At 45.2% G+C, this 25,007-nt stretch overlaps 3 protein-coding genes across 6 annotated transcripts in view; 2 read left to right on the forward strand and 1 right to left on the reverse strand.

The window, feature by feature from the left end:
* LOC119172904 (uncharacterized) overlaps positions 1 to 12,579 on the forward strand; it is a 142,647-nt gene extending 130,068 nt beyond the window's left edge. For both annotated transcript variants that reach the window (XM_075893730.1, XM_075893731.1), the window contains one exon: positions 10,708 to 12,579. In XM_075893730.1, the coding sequence (XP_075749845.1) occupies positions 10,708 to 10,813 (106 nt within the window). In that variant the 3' untranslated portion in view covers positions 10,814 to 12,579. The remainder of the gene's footprint in view (positions 1 to 10,707) is intronic.
* Positions 12,580 to 12,699: 120 nt separating this feature from the next.
* Positions 12,700 to 16,106, reverse strand: LOC119172408 (vacuolar protein sorting-associated protein 4). Its single transcript, XM_037423490.2, has 2 exons — positions 15,081 to 16,106; positions 12,700 to 14,426 (listed from the first exon to the last, which is right to left on the reverse strand). Exons 1-2 carry the CDS (start codon positions 15,996 to 15,998, stop codon positions 14,025 to 14,027), a joined length of 1,320 nt encoding a protein of 439 aa, XP_037279387.1. The 5' UTR covers positions 15,999 to 16,106; the 3' UTR covers positions 12,700 to 14,024.
* Positions 16,107 to 19,359: 3,253 nt separating this feature from the next.
* Positions 19,360 to 24,189, forward strand: LOC119183600 (uncharacterized). 3 transcript variants are annotated; one of them, XM_075893740.1, is made up of 6 exons: positions 19,360 to 19,508; positions 22,014 to 22,199; positions 22,656 to 22,817; positions 23,029 to 23,103; positions 23,652 to 23,780; positions 24,065 to 24,189. In XM_075893740.1, exons 1-6 carry the CDS (start codon positions 19,502 to 19,504, stop codon positions 24,112 to 24,114), a joined length of 609 nt encoding a protein of 202 aa, XP_075749855.1. In that variant the 5' UTR covers positions 19,360 to 19,501; the 3' UTR covers positions 24,115 to 24,189. The 3 variants fall into 3 exon arrangements, 2 of the variants coding, with proteins under 2 accessions (XP_075749855.1, XP_075749856.1); XM_075893741.1 differs by lacking the exon at positions 23,029 to 23,103; XR_012895003.1 differs by lacking the exons at positions 19,360 to 19,508; positions 24,065 to 24,189 and adding an exon at positions 19,742 to 20,124 and having other exon boundaries at positions 22,014 to 23,103; positions 23,652 to 23,739.
* The last annotated feature ends 818 nt before the right edge of the window (positions 24,190 to 25,007 follow it).

The following is a 25,007-nucleotide window of genomic DNA, read 5'->3' on the forward strand; positions in this document are numbered from 1 at the left end:
TTTATTTTCACTGTGCATTGTATTTCTGCTTGTTTTTATTCATTTTGACTTTTATATAAATGCCTTGCAGGTGACAAAAGACACGAAGTGTCCAGCATACTGGTGTGTCAACATTGTAGCTATAGGATGATGTATCGTATTTAGTGGCACAAGCAACCTGTTTCAATTTTATCGAGATGCACTGGGAACACTGCTGGCATAAGTGCAAGAAAATGCAACATAACCCTCGCACCTGACCACAACAGACGTAGCATCCCGACATTGCTGGTCCTCCAACATGCTGGCTAATGTGACATCATTGCAAGCCATTTATATGGTCTCAAAACGATAACTAGGTAAAGGAGTGCAAAAGTGTAGCTCTTGCGAGGAACTTAGCTCAGTCGCATGGCTCTATAGCATCGTTCCTTGCACCAGGCCAACAGCTGTGAAAGGTGCAGAGTATGTGCAACACTAGAGCGAAAAAGCACTGCCACTATTTTGGAGTCACTATGTATGTGCTGCTAGTGCGTAGAGGCCAAGATGTTCAGAGACACGCAGTACAGAGCCAAAGAGACAAAGCATCGAAACAATGTGCTCGATTGACTGCAGTGGAAATTGAGTAACATGTGTGTGCAGTGGTGGATGGGGAATTTTAGATTGAGACTGCTGATTCCATGATGTGCCCATTGCGTGCACTTGTTTGGATGATCATCACCACTATTTCATCAATACTATTGTAATGTAGCCCTTAATTAGCCAACTGCGTTGTTAGAAGCTTGAAATACATATTTGGTTTTCGATGCGCACTCTGTGCTTCACCAGCAGTGGTGTGTTGCCTTGAACATGTCAACATGCCATTGAAGTTTCCATGGAGATGAAGTGCTAAAGGCTCGCATACCGTGCGATGTCAGTGCACATTGAAAAACATCAAATGTTTGGAATTTCAACTACGGCCTGCCTCATAATCATATTGCGGTTTTGGCATGTAAAACGTCAAGAACTATTGAGTTTCTAATGAGCTCAGTCTGTATGTAAGATTGCTTTTTGAAGTATTAGCCGACATTTAATCAGCAGTTCAACATACTGGGACTGAAGACAAAAGTATGCATTAGACAGCACATGTGGGTGCACAACATTTTAATTATGAATAAAAGGAAGAAATGGAATCAAGCTGCTTGAGATGCATCGTGTTGAGCGAATCTGTTGGTCTTTGAAATGGCATTCGAATGGAGCCAGGGAAGGCACCGTCGATAGGGGAGGATCAGGTAGGTCAATGCAGTTGCAGAGTTTCCAAATGTGGGACAGAGTTGGATGCTGCAGAAGTGAGATGGTCTGAGATTCACTAAAGAACCCTTCGTCCTGTGGCAGACCAACAAGATGATGATGATGAAGAGGAGTCCTAAAATATAGAAGCTGTGTTTAGTCAGGTAAACTTTAGAAGGCAGCAACACTTCCATCTTAAAGGCAAATGCTCACAAACATGCACCATTGAGTGTGCTTCCTAGGTTGGCCTCATAAGCCACATGGTCAGTGACTTTGCTGTCGGAAAGCATTGTCAAATAAATGAGCTAGACAATTTCTTTAGTGGTGGAGACAGTTGGCTGATCCATTTTGGTCATCCTGAGGGGCTTGCTGCTGTCTCGCTTTCTTAAGTTGTATCTGCTTATAGACCATACTGTCACGTTCTCAGTCAATCACTTTCAGGGATACCGTACTTACTCGATTCTACCGCGCCCTCGATTGTAACGTGCACCCGGTTTCCAGGACGAAAAAAAAAAGAAAGTAAGACATCGATTGCGACGCGCACCCATTTTTCTTGTTGGCCCGCACGATCACACCACTCGGAAAAACAACTTCTTTCGCGAGCGTCTTCCGTTTAAATATGGGGAAGCTTGGGCCTATCTGAGCTGCAACGGTGCATTGCCGTCACTCTAGTTTTACCGTGGCCCGATGTCAGCATGCGAACTAGCTTCGCCCCCTTCTTCTCGACAATGTGGTGCCAGGCATGTCAAAGTAAAGAGGCGTCTGATCGGCATTTCCGATTTGCCCAAGCAGGTAGCCGTTGTTGTGCCGCAAGTTTAGGACGAACGTCTGAAAACTGTGAAGCTTTTCTTCGTACTCCTCTGGCAACTTTTCGCATATGCCTGTTCGCTTTCGGAGGGAAAAGCCTTTCCTCTTCATAAAGTTAGTTAGCCAGCACCTGCTCGCTTTAAACCAGCTCCGCATTAGCCCTTTTTTTAAGGCTAACTGCATAGCCTACACTTGGAGCAGTTCTGTTCTGCACTTGGGCCGCTCACTGCTCAATCATATACTCGCCGAGCAGCTCTTCAATTTGCGGAAATCGACCCTGCTGTGGTCCACTGAAGCCTTTGCGTAAATGTTTGCTGTCGACGATATTCTGCTTTTGTTTCCGCCAGTGCCGCACGCACGTTTCGAGGATTCCGAATGACCGCAATGTGGCCGGATTTCCGTTCGTTTCGGCACACGCAATGACTTTTCTTTTAAAAGCGGCATCGTGGTGCACTCGTCGAGTTTTTGGACTCGGCCCTTCCATGCCGTCGATGCTAATGCACTACAAGATGATGAACTCCTCAGCACTCGTTTGAAGTGCCGCACATGGGAAACGCATAGGCAGAAATGGCCGACGCGCCATGCCGACGTACGTATGGGGGGGCCATTTTGGAAATGCCGATTGCAATAGAATGACCGTATTCATTTTTTTTTTCGTACTCGATTCTAACGCGCATGCGATTTATCAACTCGCTTAACCAGAAAAAAGGTGCGCGTTAGATTCGAGTAATTACGGTAGTACTTTCTCACAGTCCACCGTAGCAGTAATTACGGTAGTACTTTCTGAATCCACCGTAGCAAGTTCAAAAGAAATCAGGAGGACAAGCACGTGTTCTTGGTCACACACACAAATAGACCTTTTATAAATACTCAACCAATACTCGTGGTATGTACATTAAGTAGATATTGATAAGCATATACTCAGTTCACAGTTCGTACAAGGAAGACTTGGTCATGGCTCACACATCACCATTGGTGCCAGCCAGGGAAACCAGGAGCGTCTCAGACGCGAGTCTTCGGAGTCTGGGCTCTACGTTCCTCTGGTAGTCTGGTAGCCAGGTGGTGTGTCATGAACAGTTGTCGTCGGTGTATCCTAAGACGAGTGATGTCCAGGTACACTGCCCGAGAATTTCCGTTGAGCCTTCGGAGCCCCAGGCTCAGTGGCACCAGGCATCGGCAGGAGCCAGGGTTTGTCCTCCTCATGGCTGTTTCTTCCGCCGATCTTTGCTTCTCCTACACGCGCTGCTCCTCCGTTTCTCCTTTTGCTTCTCTCTCTTTTTTTTTTTCAAGATCCTCACGCCACAAGGGTCTCACGCGTCTCTTTTTTTTTTCTTTCATTTCCGTTGTCAGTGTTGCGTTCAGTCAATGCCATTTTCGTCCTTACTCCATCAGCGTCCTTACAAGCAACACATGACATACTTGGACTTTTGCCTCGCATAACGTCCCACACAGCAACAGGCGTCCAGTTTGCAAGCATGCAACATTACTCGCGTACCAAGCTTGTATCGACAACTGGTGTAAGTTGACTCCTTGCATTAGTTTAGCAATGAGTGGACACCACCGATTTTTAGTTTTGCCAGTAAGGTCAGCTTTCTCGGATGACAGGCAGACTTGGAAAGCCCGAAATGTGATAAGTAGCCGAAATAGGTCACAGTTTCACGGAAGTTACCAAAACTATGGCTAAGGAAAATCGCCAAGCTGTCCTCCTGTGCAATGACATTAGCGTGACTATTTCTTTCTTTGGCTCGTTTCGAAAGTGCTCCTTTTGGAACAATTCCATTTAGTGCTCAGTGATCTAATTCTCGAGATGTATTTTACATTGGGATCTACAAGTGATTGAATTTTTTAATATTTTTGGAACAGTGTTTGTCATTGCAGCCGACATCCGATTGCAGCCGATATCCGATTGATGCAGCCGACGTCGGATTGACGATGGCCCCTTCAGACTTTTTTTTAATGCTTTACCCCATTACGTTATGGCATTGCAGTGAAGCTGTCTTTCAAACCCTTCTATTGTAGCAAATGTGTAGACTCGAGAAAACGCTGATGCCAACATCGAGATGCGCTGTGCTGTTACAATGGCCTCTTCATGATTTTTTTTTTAATTTTCTTCACCGCAACACATTTTGGTATTGCGGCACAGCTGCCTCTGTGGCTCCACTATGGCCATAGACAGGTTGGCTCACAAAAGTTCTAGTTCAAACCTGCGCGGCATAAGACAAGGAGTTATAATTAATGTTGTTTTGGGTCAAAAAGTCCGAGAAAATTGGACGAAGATTCTCAGCATATGAAATTTCAGATGTCTTTATACATTGATGTGTACAGGGTAGATTAGCAACTCCAAATTCGAAGGGAGCATGCCCTTGTCTGCCAGATAAGTTGGACCTCCACAAAAGTTGAAAAGGGGAAAGGTGGAGGAAACGGAGTCTTTTAGTTTCATTCGTAGTGTGTTTTCGACACTGCATTGGTTGCGCCAAATCATGCAAATGAATGCGATTCAGTCTCTGCGTTGCCTCAATCTTGATAAATCAACTGGGGAACTCCATGCCTACAGCACTTCAGCCTAACCAAAAGAAGCACTTCCATGTTCCTATCTCATAAGAATGTGCTTAGGGATTCCCTGCAACCTTTTTTGTGTATCTTTGACTTCGAAGTATTCAAATATTATTAAACAAATATTCAAAAAAATATTCGATTTGATTCGCAATTGAGCTATGAGATTCGAGTTCACTCCACACACAAAATTTTGCTATTCAAACAGCTGTTATTTTACAGCAATGTGCTCTTCTCATCTAGAATATACGGTCAAATACACCCCCACAACAGTAAGACCTCCTGGTACAGTTCATGGAATATTTCCCATTATTGTTAACTACTAAAAATTTACAAAAAAAATATCTGTTTCTCACTACAAATATTAGCTACTGAAACATGGTCTTCAAAATTCATTAAACCCTCAGTTTGTATCATGGAGGTTGTATCGTCCCTTCCAAAGAAATGTGTTAATGATTGTCATTGCACATTGCGTGTGCCCCAAAAGGTTTAATGAAGAATGTCTCGTAATAACAAACCCAGCCCTAGTCCATGTTTCTTACGCTGTTCATGCCCAACTTCTACCTTCTTCTCTCCTATGTCTTTGTTCCATGTTGAGGCTCGTACGCAATCATCGGCAACATATTCCCAAGGGGCAAAAGCATTCATAGGCAGTCAAGTCTCGCTGATTTGCCTCTGGAATATATGCTAACTGAATGAGTCACTTTGTTTGCTTTTCCAGAACTTAGTCGCCCTAAAAGATGCGGGCAATATTGTTTCTTCCTGGGTGCTCTGAGAACGCCGTTAAGCTATCGTAGCATTGGACGTGTGCCCTAGTCATACACAGGCACAAACTTCACAGCTCACAGCATCGATGCCTTCTGTGTTCAGACTTGCACAAGTGACCGTCTCGATGCGTTTCCTGTCAATCGGATGATATGCTCTGACCAGCTTTCTCACCAAAGATCTCCCACGAACTTGCAATGAACGGCTGGTTGGCTCTGAGAGATCAGTAGCAGCAGCATAACATCAGCATCGAGCCTTGAGCCCTTCAGCAAGGCATCGTTGTGGCAGGGATGACATAGTGCGTGCGATGAAGCGTCAGACACAGCACGAAGCTTTGTCATACTAGCATATTGGCGGATGACTGCCTGATGAGGGATATAATAAACATTCCTCTGTGGCCTTGGTTCTTTAACTTGCTTTGCCTGTTCTTCCTTGACATCGACTGTGATTTCATTGCCATGCTGCCTGAAGACTTCGGGCAGTTCTTTCGATCAATTAGATTGCACTTGCAGGCAGCGCATGGCTGATCTTCGGTTTTCGCTGCCTGAAAGTATCCCTGAAACTTCTGTTTTAAGCGGAACCAAATGGCACCCATCTAACTTAATGACGCCCCATTCGAATGTTTGAAGTTCCACCGAAGCCTGGTCCTTTTTCTCAGTAGATGGTTCGACTGCGATGAAGTTCAAACGCCGCATCGTAGTCAGGAAGAGAAGCTCAGCTCAGGAATGTGAACGCTAGTATGTGAACTTTCTGCTGCTTCTATTGTTCCCTGAACTATCCATCCAAACTTCGTTTGCATGGCTGTTGGATCACTGGACAAGCAATTTATCCTTCCAGTTGGTACCTTCCAGTAGACATTGGACTAAAGTTGCACACTTATTTCTTCAGGGCGTTATGTGGGGGGATGACAGTTGTTAGCAACGTCAGAGTTCTCGCGCAGAAGCCCCAGGACTGTACTGTTAATCGGCGGGCTTGTGGTCTTACACATTTCAGGTACCTCCAAGGCGATGGTTACCACTGTGTCCCTACGTTGGCCTCTGATAGTGAATCCTTCAAGTGCACATTACTTTGCAGGGCTTCGAGTGGCCAAATATAACCAAAAGAAGTTTTGCGGTTTTCGATGACCGGGCATCGGTACCTTGAGAGGTTCGCTCTGATGACGAACACTGGCTATTACTGTCGAAAAGAATGTGCGCGAGACGCCTTCGCAACGTGCACTCAGTCCACACTTGTCCTGTTTGCATCTGGACAGCATTAATTGATTGATATGTGGGGTTTAACATCTCAAATCCGGCATATGATTATGAGAGACACTATAGTGGAAGACTCCGGAAATTTCGACCACCTGGGGTTCTTTATCGTGCACCCAAATCTGAGCACACGAGCCTACTGCATTTTCGCCTCCATCGAAAATCCAGCCGTGGCAGCCGAGATTCGATCCCACGACCTGTGGGGTCAGCACCCGAGTACCTTAGCCACTAGACCACTGTGGCAGGGCAGCTGGACTGCATTGCTTCCGCTCAGGGCACTTGGGGCAGATGTCACTAGAAGCGTGTTCACGGCTTGACTCGTTATACGAGGCTCGTCTTGATTTACTGTCGTCGCATTGGTACGAGTTGGTGCAGCAAGATGGAACAGCTCACACAGGATTGTTAAATGTCTATGCTGGCACTTGTACTCTTTATGCTGCACGCATGTCAACAAAACTGTGACATGTGGTTTCTTCTGCCACAGCTGTAGCAGCATCGAGCACGGTCTGCAGAGAGCTGAATGTTGCACTCTGCGATGGTGTGACGAGAGTCGTTGCATAAAAGGAACGCTTCCGCCGTAACTGCAACAGACTTGGCAGCGAGTGCAGGCGCCGTTGGCACATGTACCTTTGGTTCTGGCACATGTTGAACGGCTTCTTCAGGTAGCAAACGTGAGAAAGCTGACGCTGTTCATCCTAACCTGCCTTCCTCTCTAATTTCAATCTGGATGCGCAGGAACGTAAGTATTTCTGCAGCCTTGCGAGCTCTCTCGTCAGGGGTCGTGATGGCAGACGTATCGTGTAGCGCTTCCTTCACCTTCCGGCGGTAGAATATCGCAAGGTCGACAGGCAGGCACTTCAATAGCACGTCGTTGAGGACAACGTCATATTGGTCAGGTGAGACGCCCAAGCCAGTCAGTGCAGAGACTCGAAACCGGACCTGGTCGTAGAGCAGCCGAAGGTTCTCAACATCGGCTGAAGACTTGACCGGTGTTGAGGCGAGGAAATGATCAACGTGCTCATTAATGAGGAAGTCACGTCGACCAAATCGCTCCATTAGGGTCTTGATCGCTATGGTGTATCTGTTAGTTGAATGCTCTCAATAGCTTTCTTGGCTGCACCCCACTAATACGACTGCAGGTATATTAACTTCTCAATCTGTGGAAGGTCTTTGTTAAGGTGTATGGTAACACTAAAGTGATCCCAGAAGGACTGCCAATCGCGAAGTACGCCTGAAAACATATGGATCAGTACTTTCGGCAGGACCACAGTGCGATGACGTGGCACGGTTCCTTGACTGGGCGTCACATCCGTTCCCCAAGGTGAAGAACCACTAACCTCGTTGTGGACTAGGTAAAGTGCCGGCACCACCGGCGTTAGCGTTTGGTGATCTAGCCTCTGACCTCACATTCCTCGTTGCTGCTGCTTTGCTTGCAATTTCTCGAAGAAAAAAACCGTGCTCGGAACATGGCTCGTACTCTTCCATGGCCTTGAGCGCTTCCCCGAAGGTGTCATCATCAGTTGAATCAAAGATTTCCTTGTTCAGGCTGGCGAGCTCGACATTCTTTTGCATCAGGTAGGCAACGTGGCATTCCACGTGAGTGGCATTGGCAACAGAGGCCTGCAGCTCACCGGTCAGGAGTGTAATCCTTCGCTTGACGCTGGCCTTGACGCCGCCTAGGTTCTCGCTCAGCCGCTCGATCGATGCCATCGGAGCAAGAAGTCTTAAGAGGGCGCGACTGGGAGATTTCGGCACCAGAAAAAATGTCGTTTAATACAGACCAGAGTCGAAGTTCTCCACGTTTATTCTACTGCTCGTGCCTCACTTCTTTCTCCTCTCCTTGTTTCATGTTGCCGCTCCTATGCAGTCATCGGCAACACAGTGACTAAAATCATTTAACAATATTACATGCGCCCCTGTGTTCATAGTTCTCATTGAAAATTGACATTATTGCAGCATAACTTAGCCAACCAGCTAATCCAAAAATTGTTTTTACCATGAAAAGTGGCCATATTCTATTGTGTGCAAGTTGACCCCATTTTATGCCTGCCAACCAAACTTATACAATTCACCCAACTTGCTACTATCCTCAGCTGTGTCTCCTATTTTTTGGCATCCATTTCTGTTACTCTAAATGGCAACCAAATGTTGGAGCAACAATGAGAGCAACCTTAGACAATTAACTAACAATTATTACCATGATATTGGGAAGCAAATGCAAGACAGTATGATCATGAGATTGCTAAAGGTGTTGTGTGTCAGTACATCCAGGAGAAATAATACTGCTCCTATCAACCAACCTTGGTGGTTGGCCAAGAATTGGGCCATGGGCATATGTACTGAACAAGAAAATGCGCACCACACTTTTTTCGACTTTTTCTCACTCGGCATAATCTTGCCAAACCTTATTGCTGTACTTATACAAACTTTGCTTCTTGTCTTTGTGTCATAATAATGCCTGTGATCCATTCCTTAGAGTGGCACATTATGGCCAACATTAGTATCGCATTCAAGTATTACCTCAAGTTTAACAGTGTAAGCTGCTACGATCCGATATTGGTGGTGGTGTCTATGATGGCCACCGGTATTCGTCACAGCTATCGTGCACAATGAGAGAAGGAAAAAAAAAGAAGTTTCAACCACAACAAAACCTTGGTTCTGACTCAACCCTAGATTTTTTTTTCCTCACTGGTAGCCAAGTATTATACCACCAAGCCACGCCACTGCTTGAAACTACTTCGAGACAAAGAAGAAGGTCAAATTAGGCTCTGTGCAAATATTGCATAGCAGAAGCATAAAATTAAACTGCACCAGGTAGTAACACCATGTGAATTGTATAACAACTTAGTGGTTTAAAGCTGCCCGATGATTCATCAGCCACAGCGTTAACAAAGTGTGCAGTGCGCACGTTACCTTGCAGGCGCATAGTGGATACTTCAAAACTTGACAATAATCGATTCTGGCATGAAGGGTACTTCACAACTGTACTTGCTATAGGTTATCCAATAGTTTTCAACATGCTTTCACAAGGTTTGGCTTACACTGCAACTGTGCTGCGTGTACTACCATGCAGGCCTGAGTCTTTTTCAACCTTCGTCAATTGCCCGCTTGTAGGTGTGCAATGGACAGGCCGACGTGTACCTAGACAGTGCTTTCTTCCCTCGTCCTTCTTTCTTTCGGTACCTTCACCCCTTCCCCCGCACAGCTGATGCAGAAGCCTAGGTAATATTTCAGCCGCACACAGTCGTACCATGCACGGTTAACGTCCACTTCCCATAGCTCAAGTCATCAGAGCTACACAGATTGTGCCGAATAAGGCAACAGGCTAGGACAACAAAACCACACTTTATTGCTACATTAGCAATAATGCATAAATGTTGCGTAGAGGGACTGTCCCCTCTAGGGAGATAACAAAAGGGTAGATGCTTGGGTTGTCGATCTCCTTGGCTTGCAGGGGGTATCCGGGGGTTGTTCTCCGTCTGGTGGACAGCGCAAGTGACCATCACGCTGTTGGCACGCTCATTTTGACCAGTTTCCCTCTCCCCAACGATGGTTGGTTCCGTAGCTGAGGGAGGGTAACTCTTTTCACGAGCCAAGAAAGGGGAATAGCGTGCGCCAGCCGCTGGGTGGGTGACCGGTACCTTTGAAAGAGGCTTGTCTTGTTTCTCGAAGAACAGACATGTCCTCGCTGCTAGGCTGCCGTAAAAGGGAAAGGAACCATGGCGCACGTGCTTCCCCATACCCTCAGTAAAGGGTAGCAAACTGGATGCGTATCTGATTGACCTTTCATTCCTTTTCCTTCTCATCGATTGCCAAGTGTGATCCTGCTGTGTTTGAGAAATGCGCTACAGTGTTTTTACTGTAGAGAGAAAGAAGACAAATGCCAGTGGGCCGCTACCTTAGCCGAGAGAACTCAGCGTGAGCTGTTGGTGCTAGGACTGTGAGTCTTGTGTCAGTTTTTGCCGCCCGCCTTTGGCATCTGTAGTATTCCTTCCCAATTGCTACTTGTCACCAATAAACCTAATTTAATTGCAAATTGAAATATGCGGCGGCATCCCTCTTAATGGCCTTGCAATTGCTTTTCTCGCAGGTACGAAGTGTCCGACGAAGAAGACATGCTCTTGCCCGACAAGTACCAGACAGTCAGAACTCGCAGCAGCTCGGAAGACGAAGCCGACCTGGCCATAGTGGCGTGACAGATTGTGCTGTCGTGCACCCAAGTTCCTTTCTTACACACATCATCCTAATAATGTGTTGAATGCAGATGGTATTTAGGGGAAGAAAAGAAAAGGCTTCGTGGAGCAAGGGACAATGCACTCCGCAGTGCACGGGCAGACAGCCAAGCAGAGCCGCTCACTCTATTATAAACTATGCAGCACTTCCTCGGACTTTCAATGCCTCGAGAACTTTTTTTGTGTCCTACTTGGAAGGCGATTTTCTTACTACAGTATTTTTGTGGCACGCTGAAGCTGTTCGTATCGCGACAGACGACATGTGCGTCTGCCAGGATTGAGGTTGGAATGTGGTGGGTCGTGTTTTGCCCAGGTAGCAAGCAAGGCAATGTTGGTGGTACTGAAACGGTGGCCGAGGTGTGAAGAAGGAACTCACCTCTCCAATCAAAAGTTTTTCTTGATGCAATTCGGCTGTTATTGAAACATTTGTCCCTGCAGCATGAAGGGAGTAAGTGAGCAAATGCTCGTTAACTGCCTTCAAACCAGTTTTGACATCTATTAGGAGTTTGCAGTATTAGGGGCAGACCCGAACCCCTGCACCTGCTCCAGACCAATTTATTTATTGGTACCATTCTCGGTACTGCTCCATTGACCCAGTTGGCCTCCTCCGGTGCAGCTCTGCTACCTGGGCATATCATTTTGTCTAACACAGCATTTCATAAAGGTTCCTTTGCCATAACAAATACATTTGGAGATAAGCTGTTTATGCTATCTCTTCCTCAGAAAGGAAAAAATAAATAAAGAAAATAAACACTCATCTTCCCAACTCTCAAGCCTTTACCTTGAGAGCGGGGTCCCTCTTGGCGGGTGTGTCTTTTGACTGACTGTCATTCCGGAAAGTTCATTTTTGCCCAGGCGGGGATGTTGGTCTCAAATTAGAGGCGTTTTTTTGCCAAGGCGGACGTGTTTCAAAACTCAGGGCTGTTTTTTAACAAATATTTTTTTTTATATACATGTCGTTGTTTGTTAAGTTGTGTATTAGATGTGATGGCTTGTAAAGTTTTTTTTTGTACACTTGAAGGTGTATGGCCATGATGGAAGTTATATTTAAAAAATTTGGAGCCTCGTATGCATGCATGCATGCCGGTTTCCTGTGTCAATTTTTTTTTTTTTGCGTGTCTGAGTTTGTTAAATGTGAGATCGTGTGCCAGATTATGTGATATGTGATCCAATTCCATCCTTACCTCTGCTTTTTTTTTTTTACCAAAAAATGTTTTTTAAAGGACCAGCATTAACCATGAAATTCCTACATATACCACATTTTTAATAAGCTCACTCTTTGCATTTTCGAAAGACGGGTATTACTGCATGACATGAAACACAGTGTAGCGTTAAGAAAAAAAAAGTGACTCATGGCACCTTCACACGCTAAAGCAGCCATTTTCAAGAAGTCTTTTCTTGTGCCAAGTTTTGTACATATAAGACGAATTGTTGCCACTGTACCATAATCCCTCACAAAATGTACCATACAGTAATAGTACTGATCTTCTCGTACACTCTTTCTCATCGAGATACCTCTGTGAAACTAATTACCTGGACTTAATTCAATGAGAGTTATCTTTCATTGCAAACATTCATCGGGCTACTCTTCATAAATGTGTTAATTTATCTGCTGCTAATACTATTTTTTTTGTACAAAGTCGATAGTCTCCTCGTATTGAGAATGGAAAATAAAAATAACTGTCTTCTTTTAACTGTTATGTTCGCCGAAATAAAGCATCGACTAATGATTTGTGGTCCTGTTGTGTCCGTGGTTTACGTTGTTATTCGATGCAATCTTGCACGCTGGTGTTCGATGACACTGGCACACTGTGTCTGTCATAGATCCCCATTTAGCTCAAAAACAAGTCTTCCGTTGTGTTTAAAGTTTATTGTACTTTCTTGTCTCAAGAAGCTTATCCAACCACTTCCCAAATTCAAACATTCAAATGAAATGTGACATATTTTACATACAAAACTGACAATAGAGCTTTTTACCTAACAGTTATTTCTTTCTTGTTAATTACAATTCACAAAAACAGGAAAAAATAAAACAATTCTCAGTGTATCTTCAGCGAAGGGCACAGTCTCCAAGGGAACTACAATTTTTCACACGGTGCCGGACATGTGTCAAGGGGCACGTTTTAAAGCTTTTCAGAAAAATATGAATATCTAAAACACTGCAGGAATGATGATTGAGGCCATAACAACAACAAGCTATCAATAGACTTTGCAGAGTGCTTCAGGACTGCCTGGAACAATAATCGTCACCAGCAGTTAGCAACACGTCGCACAACTCACAGCCTTGCCGTTTTCATAGCGTACACTAGTGAAGCAGTCACTAAGTTTCCACTCTTAAGAAAGCAGCCAAAGCTGAAGCGGTCTACTTAGCCGATGGCTTCGAACCATTTTGTATGCCACCTGTTTAGGCACTGAGCTTTTTTCTTCTGGAGAAGCCGACTATAATATAGCTTGCATAAAAACCGGACTTAATTTTGCTGTCATTCTCACATGATAGGGACATCCAAAAGACTCAATGTCGCTCACACAAACACTTATACCTTACAGCGCCTTTTAGCACGTGATAAGCTTAACAAACGTGTAGCGTGTTAAGAGCATTGTGGGTAAGAACACTGCTAGAGCATATGGCCTGCCAAAAACAAAATAATGGTGTGCATAAAATCTAGACTTGAAACTTTCTGCCTAGCAAAAATGGCTCTGATAAGTCACTGTGCACAACCTGCAGCTTCCTAAACTTTAGTGCCGGATTGAAACAGAGCATTCTTTTTTTCTTCTAGGCCAAAAGTGACAAGTATTGTTCTACAAGCACAGCCATTATTATATTTAAGAAGAAGGGGTGGGATGAAACATGGTGCACACTAGCTCGAACACTTTCTGATGCCAAGCTCTTTGCCAAGAAGCCAATGGCAGATGAAAGCTTTTGCGGCCATGGCGATGGATGCACACTCTGAGACACAGCCCTTGCAATGCTGGAGTCCTCCAGATGGTTGTCTAACACTGGCCAGTTTCCTGAGTCTTCACCCCTCTGCTCTTCACATCCGAGGCTTCTGTCGTCACTCGTGCATTGCAAGTAGTCAGATGCCAGGGCCCGAGGAGGTCCGAGCCATGACCAGAAAAGCTTTGGTCGCCAAGACGGCGAGTCATTTTCACACTGCCTCCAATGCTTCTCTTTGCTTTAGCCTTCCTGGCCAAAGTCATCCATGAACTTCTTCAACTTTCCAAGGTCGGCATCGTTGACGGTCGGCTTGGCAGTTGAGAGGGACAACAACATGTCGCTCATAGTTACCGTAGGCTCGAGCAGCTTTTCTCCCGGCACGTCCATCCAAGACATTTCGATGGCGCCGGGGCTACCAGGAGAGCAAGGTGTTAAAAGGTCGTCCACAATGACGTTAGGGTCACTGCGAGAGGGCCCTCGTACCCTCCTGAAGTGGGTTGCTGTCTGTACTTTGCGTACAGGTTGCATGAGGGCGTCACGCACGAGCACTGAGATGTCGGCTCCGCTGAAACCATCGCTGCGTTTGGCCAGCTGCTTAAAGTCGTCTTCTGACAAAGTATGAGGCGTGTTCCCAATGTGCAGCTGCACAGAAGGAAGACCATGATGACAGAGTTGTACAAACAGTAGTAAAGAAAAACTGCTACGTAATACTAGCATCATATATCATGTAACTGCACTCAAATTTCACAGAAATATGCTAGGTAGCGCATAATGAGTGCAGAGACCGGCTGTTGCATGGTAACAAGCAATGGTGATCAGACCATGCTCCTTTCATCACATAAGGTGACACGAGTGATAAAAAGCAGTGAGGCATGACACTGTTTAGCTACAACTCTTCTTTCCTTGACCAAAATGTTGCTGAAACTCGCATTCCTGTTAAATGCTAGTGCTAATGAAGTGTAGCTTTAGATACTGTGTGGTTTAAATGATTCACTCAGCAATCAGTCAGAGTTTAACAGTGGTCGTAAGTGTTACGCTTTTCAATGAATGAACCTATCAAACCAAATTCACGTCCTTGACCAACTACTACACCAGCTCTCATGCTTCATGGCATTAGCTAGAACATTTATAGACAATTTACCTAGTGAAAGCCGTTGTGTGACATTCGAGTGACGATGTTTGATTCCAACAGTTACGTGTGTGTTGATTGTGGTGGCAACGCCAACGTGAATTCGTCAGGTGCAGCCTTATACTTATCATACATCACACTCTAAAAGTGCTATCGCATACGCTTACCTTAAACATGTGCAATCTGGCAGGCTCATCCGGCAGGGGAATGTAGATACGCTTCTCAAAACGCCTCCGAATGGCCGAGTCCAGAACCCACGGGATGTTGGTGGCGCCCAGCACGAGAATGCCCTCGGTGTCGTTGCCGACACCCTGCATCTGCACCAGGAATTCCGTTTTGATACGTCGAGTGGCGTCATTCTCGTTGTCGGACCGGGTGCTGCAGAGGGAGTCGATCTCGTCGATGAAGATGATGCTCGGCTTCTGGTTGCGCGCCATCTCGAAGAGATTGCGCACCAGCTTTTCGCTTTCGCCGAGCCACTTTGAGACCAAGTGGGAGGATGAAACCGAGAAGAACGTAGAGTTGTTCGCTTCGGTGGCCACCGCCTTGGCTAGATAAGACTTTCCCGTACCGGGGGGTCCGAAAAGCAGGATGCCCCTCCACGGTTTACGTTTGCCCGTGAACAAGTGGGGGAACTTGATGGGCAGTATGACAGCCTCCTTCAGGGCTTCCTTGGCCGCGTGCAGTCCAGCGACGTCGGACCACTTGACGTTCGGCTTTTCCATGACGATGGCTCCTTCTAATTGATTCATCAGTTTTTTCTTCTCCGGATTCTCATCGTCACTGTCGGAGCTGTTGCCTTCCTTCTTGTCATCGCTTTCACCCTGTTTCACGGGTTTCCTCTCTTTCGTCTTGCTCCGCAGGTATTCCTTAAGCTTCTCGGCCCTGTCCAAGTACTGGACACACTTGGATCTGATACTTTCTTTCGCCCGATCAGTCTGTGCTTCGTACCTGATAGCATGAAGAAAGTACTCCACCGCATGCTCGTAGAGGCGCAGGGCTTCGGCGTAGTTCTTGTTTTTGTCCTCTTCGGTGGCCCGTGTCACCAGGTCGATTGCTTTTTGAAGAGCCGTGTTATTACTCATCCTGGCTTACGTCAACATAAGCCTAAAGTCAAACGATGCCGAGAATGTTGTTACACCACCATTTCGATGGCTGCCTCTCTATCAACCCAGCCCCAAACAACACAACAAAGAATAATGTTCCCGGAAGTTTTGACACCACTACACTTCCGATCGAAAGCTTCTTGCAGGCGTACTCCTAAATTTTTGTGTTCTATAAATTATTAAAGTTTTAACAAAGTTTTATCAAGATATTTATCAATAACAAGTGCTAGTCTAATGAACGAATGTAATGCAAATTGCTTAGGTATCATCATCAATTATATAAGTTTGTTCAGTTTCGGTTTCGCATTTTGGTTTACTGTAGTGTAGCCGCAGTTCGGCCCACCGTGACCTCAGGCGTTGTGGTGTTTTTGTCTGCTGCCTTTTGTTAGCGGTGCGAAATTGCACGCATGTACGTACCGTTTGTTTATCCCTGCACTCACGTCAGTCAGGGAAAAATGGGCGAGTTGCAGTCATGAACACGTTAGATTGTGCCGTTGTCGCACACGACCAGACCTCTTGATTTAGATCTAGTTGGGCGCTTACGTGAGTAAAGGCAATCAAAATATGGCTCCGCATGTTGCTATCGTTGCCTAGTACACGGTCAACACAATTAAGCCGTATCGAGCTTGGCACGATGTCAGTTAGATGGCTATCTGGGAGCCCTACCTGGGAGAGACCTGGGAGCGACCGAAAGTGCCCGTGCCACACCAGGAAAAGGTGAACATACACCTAATCCGGAATGATTCTAAGGATTGGCCCTGATCACGATTAAAGTACCCCTGTAGCCCCTGCATTTTTCTTCATATGGCCTAAAACAGCTGGGCCGGCAACCCGCAGAGAAGGAGGAAACGTTGAGGAATTTCTGCAGCGCCGAGCACAGGTCTGCGCCTGTAGGGGAATAGGGAGAGATCATTAAACATGTGGAGAAGAAGATAAATGGCTTCAATGACCGAGCAGTACTCCCCAAGGAAGCGAAGAACTACGCTGAAGGCTTGGGTGTGGTGCCGTGCTGGGAGCAAAAGGTTTTGCCTAAGTCGGTACACCCTGGTGACGTACGTCCCGCGGGCCGCATGCAGCAAGACATAAGAACGCCCCTCTCCCCTTGCCACTTCTTGCCTGAAAGGGGCCCTGAAACACTTTTTCAAGTAACCATGAAATGGGTTCACTGGAAGAGCTAATTGCCTCACGAGTTCAGCGCAGCGAAAAATTTTAAGAATCCTTGCAGTGCGAGTAGAGTTACAAAGGTTTGTCGCATGCTGCAATTGCAGTCTCTCTTCTCTCGTCCAGACGAAAACGCTGGAAGCTAGGTAAGAAGGGATGGTAGGGCCACAGCAAAACCTCACGCATGCCTCGCGACCTTGAGCACTTTTTTTTCGTTTTTTTTCTTCGAATGTGTGGCTTCTCACTGTGATCGCATGCGCATGAATGGATGGATGAATAAATAGGGCTGTACCCTTTAAATCGGGCGGTGGCTAGCGCCATCAAGCCGTAATACTTAATAAACCAAACATTAGATTTATTTTTTTTTTAAAGTGAGTTTGAGCATTCGTACTTTGCAGTGAATGGTTTCATTTTCACTCGTGCTTTGACTTTAGCCACCAATCAGATAACCTCCTTCTAGTTATTTCTACCCGCTTAAAGTCTACTTTGCCCTCCCTGCCCCCCAGTGCTTTGAGAAACTCTGCGTCATCATCCTGAACTATACGGTGAAGCCGTTTACAGAACATTATCAAGTGTTCGGCAGTTTCTTCTTCCTCTCCACACGCACTGCACACTGTGTCTACCCCTTCGTATTTGGCCTGATATGCCTTGGTTCGCAGTACTCCCGTCCTGGCCTCAAACAGTAGAGAACTACCCCGAGTATTATCATAGATCCTTTCCTTGGCAATTTCCTGCTTAAAAGTTCGAGAGATCTCTAGTGCGGACTTCTTAATCATGCCCATTCTCCACATGTCAGTCTCCGTTTCCTTCACTTTCTTCTTAACCGATAGTTCTTTTTGGTTTGGCCACCTGCTGTTTTCTAAGTATTTACCAGTCAATTTCCTGGTTCGCTTCCTCCATTTTGTATCGACATTCTTCATGTACAAGTAGCTGAAAACCTACCTAGCCCAACGCTCCTCCCCCATTTCTCTCGATCGCATCTCAAATTTTATCTTGTTGCTAGCTTCCCTGCCCTCAAATGAAGTACATCCCATATCACCTTGTACTCCCTAATTTGGTGTATTCCCGTGAGCTCCTAAAGCAAGCCTACCTATTCCACGTTGCTTAACTTCTAATCTTGCTTGAACTTCTGATCTCATGCACAAGACCGCATTGCCGAACGTCAGCCTAGGAACCATGACCCCTTTCCATATTCCTCTCACATCATACCTATTGTAATTCCACAGTGCCCTATTTTTCATCACTGCTGCATTCCTGTCACCTTTAGTCGTCACGTATATTTCGTGTTCCCTCAGGTACTCGGTCCCATTGCTTATCCATACGCCCCCCAGACAACACTCGACGACCTGAGGTCGTCCTCATATGGTACAAACGTCCTCGGCAGTTTCAGGACGTCCTCATTTGGTCCTCTAGTCGACACTTGCAGGATTATCCCCAAAATGCCCCTTTGAGACCTTTTTAAGGACGAAGAATTGTCCTGATATCGTCTGCTCGAGGACGTTTTGAGGATATGCATGTTTCGTAGGTGCATGCAGCTTTCGCAATTCGTGTTTGGTTAATTTTCTGGCTGTTAACGAATAAGTCCACGGGATTTCGTATGCCTACTTTCGAGTCATAATAGTAAAGTACTTCTCGATCATTAAAATGAGATAGTTACACGAGGAAGCACTTCAAGCCAACACGAGAAAGACGTGTTCTTTTATTTATTATTTATTTATTTACTTTGTAAGTGATCGTAGGCCAAACTTTCTGCCTGCACGTTTTCGTTGGTCGTGATCTACCGCCGACGTGCATACGGAATTATATCGCACTGACTGTGGTCTGACCCGTTTCCCCAATGAACGCACGTGCGGCAGACCAAGTTTGGTGCGAGTATAAACGGTGTCGGCTCCAAAATGAATGCAGGCGTGAAAACTGTGAATAGCGAGCACGTTATTCTCGAGTGTCCAGTGTTGCAATGCCGCACGGTCCCATCGAGCAGACGACAACTGACCATGCTGACGACTGGGCTGGCCTAGGTTATCGTGAATAGAGCAGCATTGGAACTAGAACGCTGTGGGAAAACGAATGGGCGACTGAAGTTGTGGTGGTGCTAACAAAAAAAAAGCAGTACCTTAATGCGGTCACCATGCGCAGTCAAGGTGCTTTTAAATCTGGATGTCTACGACACTGTTTACCCATTTTAAAGTGACGCAACTATCATCATCATCATTATGGGCCTGCAGTAAGTCAAGTCGAGTCATTGGTCGAGTCAACATTCCAATACAACACTTCTCGCCATAGAGGAAGCTTCTCGCAGAAGCCCTCAAAGAATCGTAAGCATGCCAGGTGAGTGTCTTCTGTTAAATTTTCATATTGAAGTTGTAAGCCGCAAAGGTAAATAAATAAAAAAAGAGAGGACAGTTGATTTTCAGCCTCGCGCTGTATATCTTTACTGCTTATTCATGTATGTATGTACAAACCAACTGACTAGCCTAACAACGTGTTCTGGTGGTGGGTGTTCTTTGGTCTAGCCACCATTCTACTGTGCTCTGTGCTGTTCAAGATGGCTGAGAGCGCGGATCGCAAATTTCGGCGTGAAATTAATCGGCGCGTCAATGCTAGTTTTCAGCTTATTGACAGTGAGGCCGATGTCATAAATGACACGCGGTACGTTGACCGAGATTCCCGCAACGCCGAAAGAGAGAGCGACTTGCCCTCCGAGGCTTGTGCGGTCGACCTCGAAGACGGCCATCGTCGCCTTTGTGTTCATGACAGAGAACGGCCTTCGGCACACTCCTCGATCGTTCCAGAAACGGATGTGCCCCAAGGACACGTTTTGATTTCTGGCGACGCGTGCTACCCCAGCGGCTGCAGTGTTTCTGTGCCTCACGATCACACAGACTTCGAACGGCGTGCCTTCCATGACAGCAGCGCTGCGGCTTCGACTTCGGCGACCTCGCAGGTGAGGCAGAGGGATTCTTTCGAATTGGCACCGACTGGGAGTAACGAAGAGCAAGTTTGTGAACGCGGCAGTGTGGACAGCTTGCTGGCCTTTCGTGAGAGACTGCAAGCGTGGGCCTTACAATCTCGCGCATCGCACACTTCAGTTACATCGCTCTTGAGAGTACTACAGTCCCACGAATGCTTCAGCGCGCTCCCTTCAACTGCAAGGGCATTGTTACAGACGCCCAAGAAGTGCCTGGAAGTGTTGCAGCTGGCCGGCGGGAAATACCATCATTTCGGCCTCAGTGCAGGCCTACAGCGAGTGCTGCAAGATTGTGCAGAACTACCAAGAATTTTGAAGCTTAGCTTCAACATTGACGGTCTGCCGGTTTCAAAAAGTTCACGGGGCCAATTTTGGTGCATACTGGGACGCATAAGTAATTTGGAGGACAAAGCACCATTTATAGTGGGTGTTTTTTTCGGAAGCAGCAAGCCCAACAACGCGAATGATTTTTTGCGACCATTTGTTTGTGACATAAATGCTGCTATCACAACAGGGATTACCATTGGAGAAACTGCAATTCCTGTTAGCTTGTATGCCCTCATATGTGATGCACCAGCAAAGGCATTTGTATTATATGTCAGAAGCCACACAGGCTATTACAGCTGCACCAAATGTGACGTAAAAGGTGTCTACTGTGAGGGCAGGGTGTGCTTCCCAAACGTCAATGCTCGCAAGCGAACAGATGACAGCTTTCGCTTAAAAGTCCAGGAGGAGCATCACACAGGCGAAAGTATTCTTGAGGAACTTCCTTTTGACCTAGTGAAAGATATACCATTAGATTACATGCACCTTGTGTGCTTGGGTGTCATGAACAAGCTCTTGACACTGTGGGTACGTGGCCCAAAAGTGACCAGACTTGGAAGCAAAGTGCGTCTTGAGATGTCGGAAAAAAATTCTCAAATTGCACGGTGTGTTCCATGTGATTTTAGCCGAAAGCCGAGGAGCATTGCTGAACTTGATCGGTGGAAAGCGACTGAGTTTCGCTTTTTTCTTTTATATGGAGGACCCGTTGTTTTGTCATCACTGATTCCTGCACACATGTACAAGAACTTCTTAGCTTTACATGTGGGGATCTCTGTTCTTTCCACACCAGCTGCACCTGCAAGTGAGATAGAGTATGCCGGAAACATGCTCAAGTTTTTTATCCGGACATTCATAAGCATTTATGGCAAAGAGCATGTTTCACACAATGTGCATGGCCTGTGTCATTTGGCAGATGATGTTACACACCTTGGCCCCTTGGACTCATGGAGTGCCTTCCCATTTGAAAACCATATGTCCTCGTTAAAGAGAATGCTGAGAAAGCCAGACCTTCCCTTGGAGCAACTTTGCAACAGGCTTGCTGAGCAGGCACACCGTCCTCTGAGGCATAAGAAAACTGAAAGCCATGTCGTATTTGCTGCAGAGCATGCTGACGGGCCACTTGTTGCTCCATGCCGAGGCCCCGAGTTTAAAAAAGTAACATTGCCTGGCAATGTCATTCTTAGAGCTGAAAAGAGAAATGGGTGCTGTAGGCTAAGTGATGGGTCAATCGTCGTTATTGACAATTTTGCTCATCTCCCGTGCGGTGAGCCATGCATAATTGGAAGGAAGTTCCTCAAGTGTGAAGATTTTTATTCTCTGCCATGCCCTTCCTCCATACTGGGAATTTACTCAGTGTCTCAGCCTTCTAGTCTGCGGTATTGGCCTCTGAAGAACATCTCACAGAAATGCCTGAAAGTGTATTTGAAAAGGAAAAGCATTGTTTTCCCTCTTTTGCATGCTACAGTGCACATGTAATAAACTTTCACAACTGTGTCAGAATGTATACAGAATTTGAATTTGGCTTCTCTTTCTTTTGCAAGGTCAATACGTTGTCGTTCTCTTCCCAGAAGAGGATGATACATCTGGGATCATCCTCAAAAGTTGGCTGAAAGGCGACGGCTGCCTGTGGCCTCGACAAACTAAATATGTACATAGTTTGTTGAAGGCGAAAGCGACTCCAGGGGCTGACTGGATAGAAGTGCCTTGCACTGTTGTCCGAGAATTTGGTAAATTATTCCTTATTTATGCTGTTTTACTGCACGTTTTTCAGCGATTTGGTCAGCAATGAAGTAAAAGGTATGTAATAAACTGCAATTTCAGCATTGTAACTCTAATTGCCACTTTAGATCAAAGTAACTTCTTAAAAGTTTAGATGGGTTCGAGAATATCAGGAAAAGATATCAGAAGATGGCTTCGAAGAATATCAGAAGATAGCTTCGAGAATATCAGGAAAAAAAGAACAATTATGCGAAATCAAGTATCTCATATTTTGTGAATACTTGCATGTCAGCTGTCATTGCAGCAAAATTTAAATGATCCATTTTAATATCATGGGTGACTCTTAGTACCTGCTTGGTAATGACTTATGCAAAGGAATTGGAGTTCTACTTGTTATGTGTGACAGATCTGAGAAATGATCATGCTTATCATTTAATTAGTAGTTGTTGCCCTTCTTTCTGCAGATACATATGCCGAAGCACGGGCAAATCTGCCAAGGGTAGAAAATGGATCCAACTTGGACGGCGAGGCAGAACTTGGGAAAGGCAGAAGAAAAAAAAATAAGAGATCCTATGAGTCTGAAGATGATGAAGGGGCACCATCACCTCCAGCTTCAATGATAAGACGTATAACACCATTTTTGAACTTTACGTAAAGTGAACTGCTTGTACTTATGTTTTTTAATAGTATTGAATCTTTTTACATCCTGCAATGCCTATTTTACAATGATAGCCCCACGGAATTGCTCACACTGTTTTCTGTTATCTACCGCCAAAAGTAACACTGGGTTATCTGGCTTTAGGGCTGTGAAATGCTGATTCTGGCTTGCTTTCTTAGGGAGAAAACACAAGCGACCAAGAAATTTAGAGAATCGGCCACTGCCCACCCAGCCACGGTCATTGGAACATGAAGGTGATATGCATGAAATATCTGTTGTCAGTAAGAAACCCTGCAGCTTCTTCAAGCACACTAGTATACTTGCATGGCACACATACGCAAGCATTCACTACTTGCAGAAGTTATTATCAGGTAGCACTACTAGGCATTCTTAACTGTAGTGGAAATCTTATGTACAGATGAAAACTAACAGATGGAAGCTCATAGTGATCACTGAGGATCTCTAAACAGGAATAAGTACCTAAGACAAGCTGGTCAACATTTTCATACATGGACGTATTTTCGTCAAAGGCGCCTCATCATTCTTTGCATGCTAGGTTTCAAAAAAGTTACAATGATGTCTTCTTCGTGGTGTTCTTCTTGTAATGCAACACATAGTGTCAATGTCAGTACTCTTGAAATTAACATGGGGAAGGATGGCAAGGACCTTTAATGATGATGTGCCCACCTATCAAAATGTCGATCATGCTGACTAGAGGTACTTCTTCAAACAACCTATGTAGCATTATATTAATGTATTATGTTTGTGTAATTCCTGTTTTATGAACTTTGTACTTTTTCAGAGGCCGTGAGGCGAAATTTTCCGGAAACAAAAAAAAATGACATCGAGTGTGTGATTAAAGTGTGGCTTCGGCATGCTGGGGAAAAGCTCCAGAAGCAGCGCTTAAGAACTTCTCGCACTCACCATGAGGGTGAGTTTTATTATCTGTGCTGTTGAAGCTATCATAACATATGATACTTTTGCTGTTATAGTTTAAATAATTTTCTTGCCTTACTCGAATTTTGATGTGTATGCAAGCATGAACTATATAAATCATTTTCACCATTATATAATGGCTAGTTCGTACCTGCACATTATGGTAATATAATTTTCATTTTATGCTTTCAAATCTGGCATGCTGTTATTGTCTTAATATTCTTATTGATACTCTAAATTCACTTGTGCTTCAAGATATGCTGCTTTCTATTACTACAGAATGTCTTCAAAGTGTCGCGTTGTCAAGCCCATCGGATGAAGACCTCTGAAGGCACAGGGCAAGAAGTCTCATCTAGTGAAAACTGCCAAGTTTCATTCCTGAAAATAAACATGTTTTCTGTGCATTGCTGTTTTTATTGCTATACTTGAAGAAATTGTTACTGAAACCTCACAGGCAGTGCTTTAAAGAGTGTGCATGTTCAGGCACTTTTGATTGATCAGTTGTCATTTCAGCGCTCCAAAAGAAGAATTAGAGCAACTTTTCGTAAGGTCTGATGAGTGCCTAGGTCTTGTATGCTTCGTCCTCAAAAAGTACTAGACTCATCATAATGTGCTCTTTTCTGGATGCCCTGAGGACGATCTGAGGCCGGACAAACGGACTGGTTTAGGACCACTTGAGGTTCATTTGAGGGCTTCCTCAGGTCATACTTTCGTACGGTGTAGGTCATCCTCAGGACAACCTCAGGTTGTCGGAGCGTTGTCTGGGAGATATTTGTATTTATCTGTTATCTCTAGCGTGACCTCCTGTGTTCTAAGCTCACTACCTTCGTTGTCATTGAAAATCATGACTGCTGATTTTTCCTTACTGAATCTAAAATCTAACCTATCTCCCTCATTACCGCAGATGTCCATCAATCTTTGCAAATCTTCCAATTGTTGTTGGCCATTAGCACCATTAGCACTATATCATCTGCGTACATTAATGCTGGTAGTGCCTGATCAATAAGTTTTCCTTGTTTGACTAAAGAGAGGATGAAGCCCAGTCCACTTCCCTCTAATTTCGCCTCTAATCCTTGTAGGTGCATCATGAATAATAAGGGTGACAGGGGGCACCCCTGCCTAAGCCCCCGTTTTACCTCTGCAGGCTTGGATACCTGTTTTTCCCACTTTATAACTACCTTGTTACCTTTATAGATACCCTTTAAAAGATTAGTGACTACAT

Source organism: Rhipicephalus microplus, chromosome 4 (genome assembly GCF_043290135.1).
Source record: "Rhipicephalus microplus isolate Deutch F79 chromosome 4, USDA_Rmic, whole genome shotgun sequence".
Classification (NCBI taxonomy): Eukaryota; Metazoa; Arthropoda; class Arachnida; order Ixodida; family Ixodidae; genus Rhipicephalus; species Rhipicephalus microplus.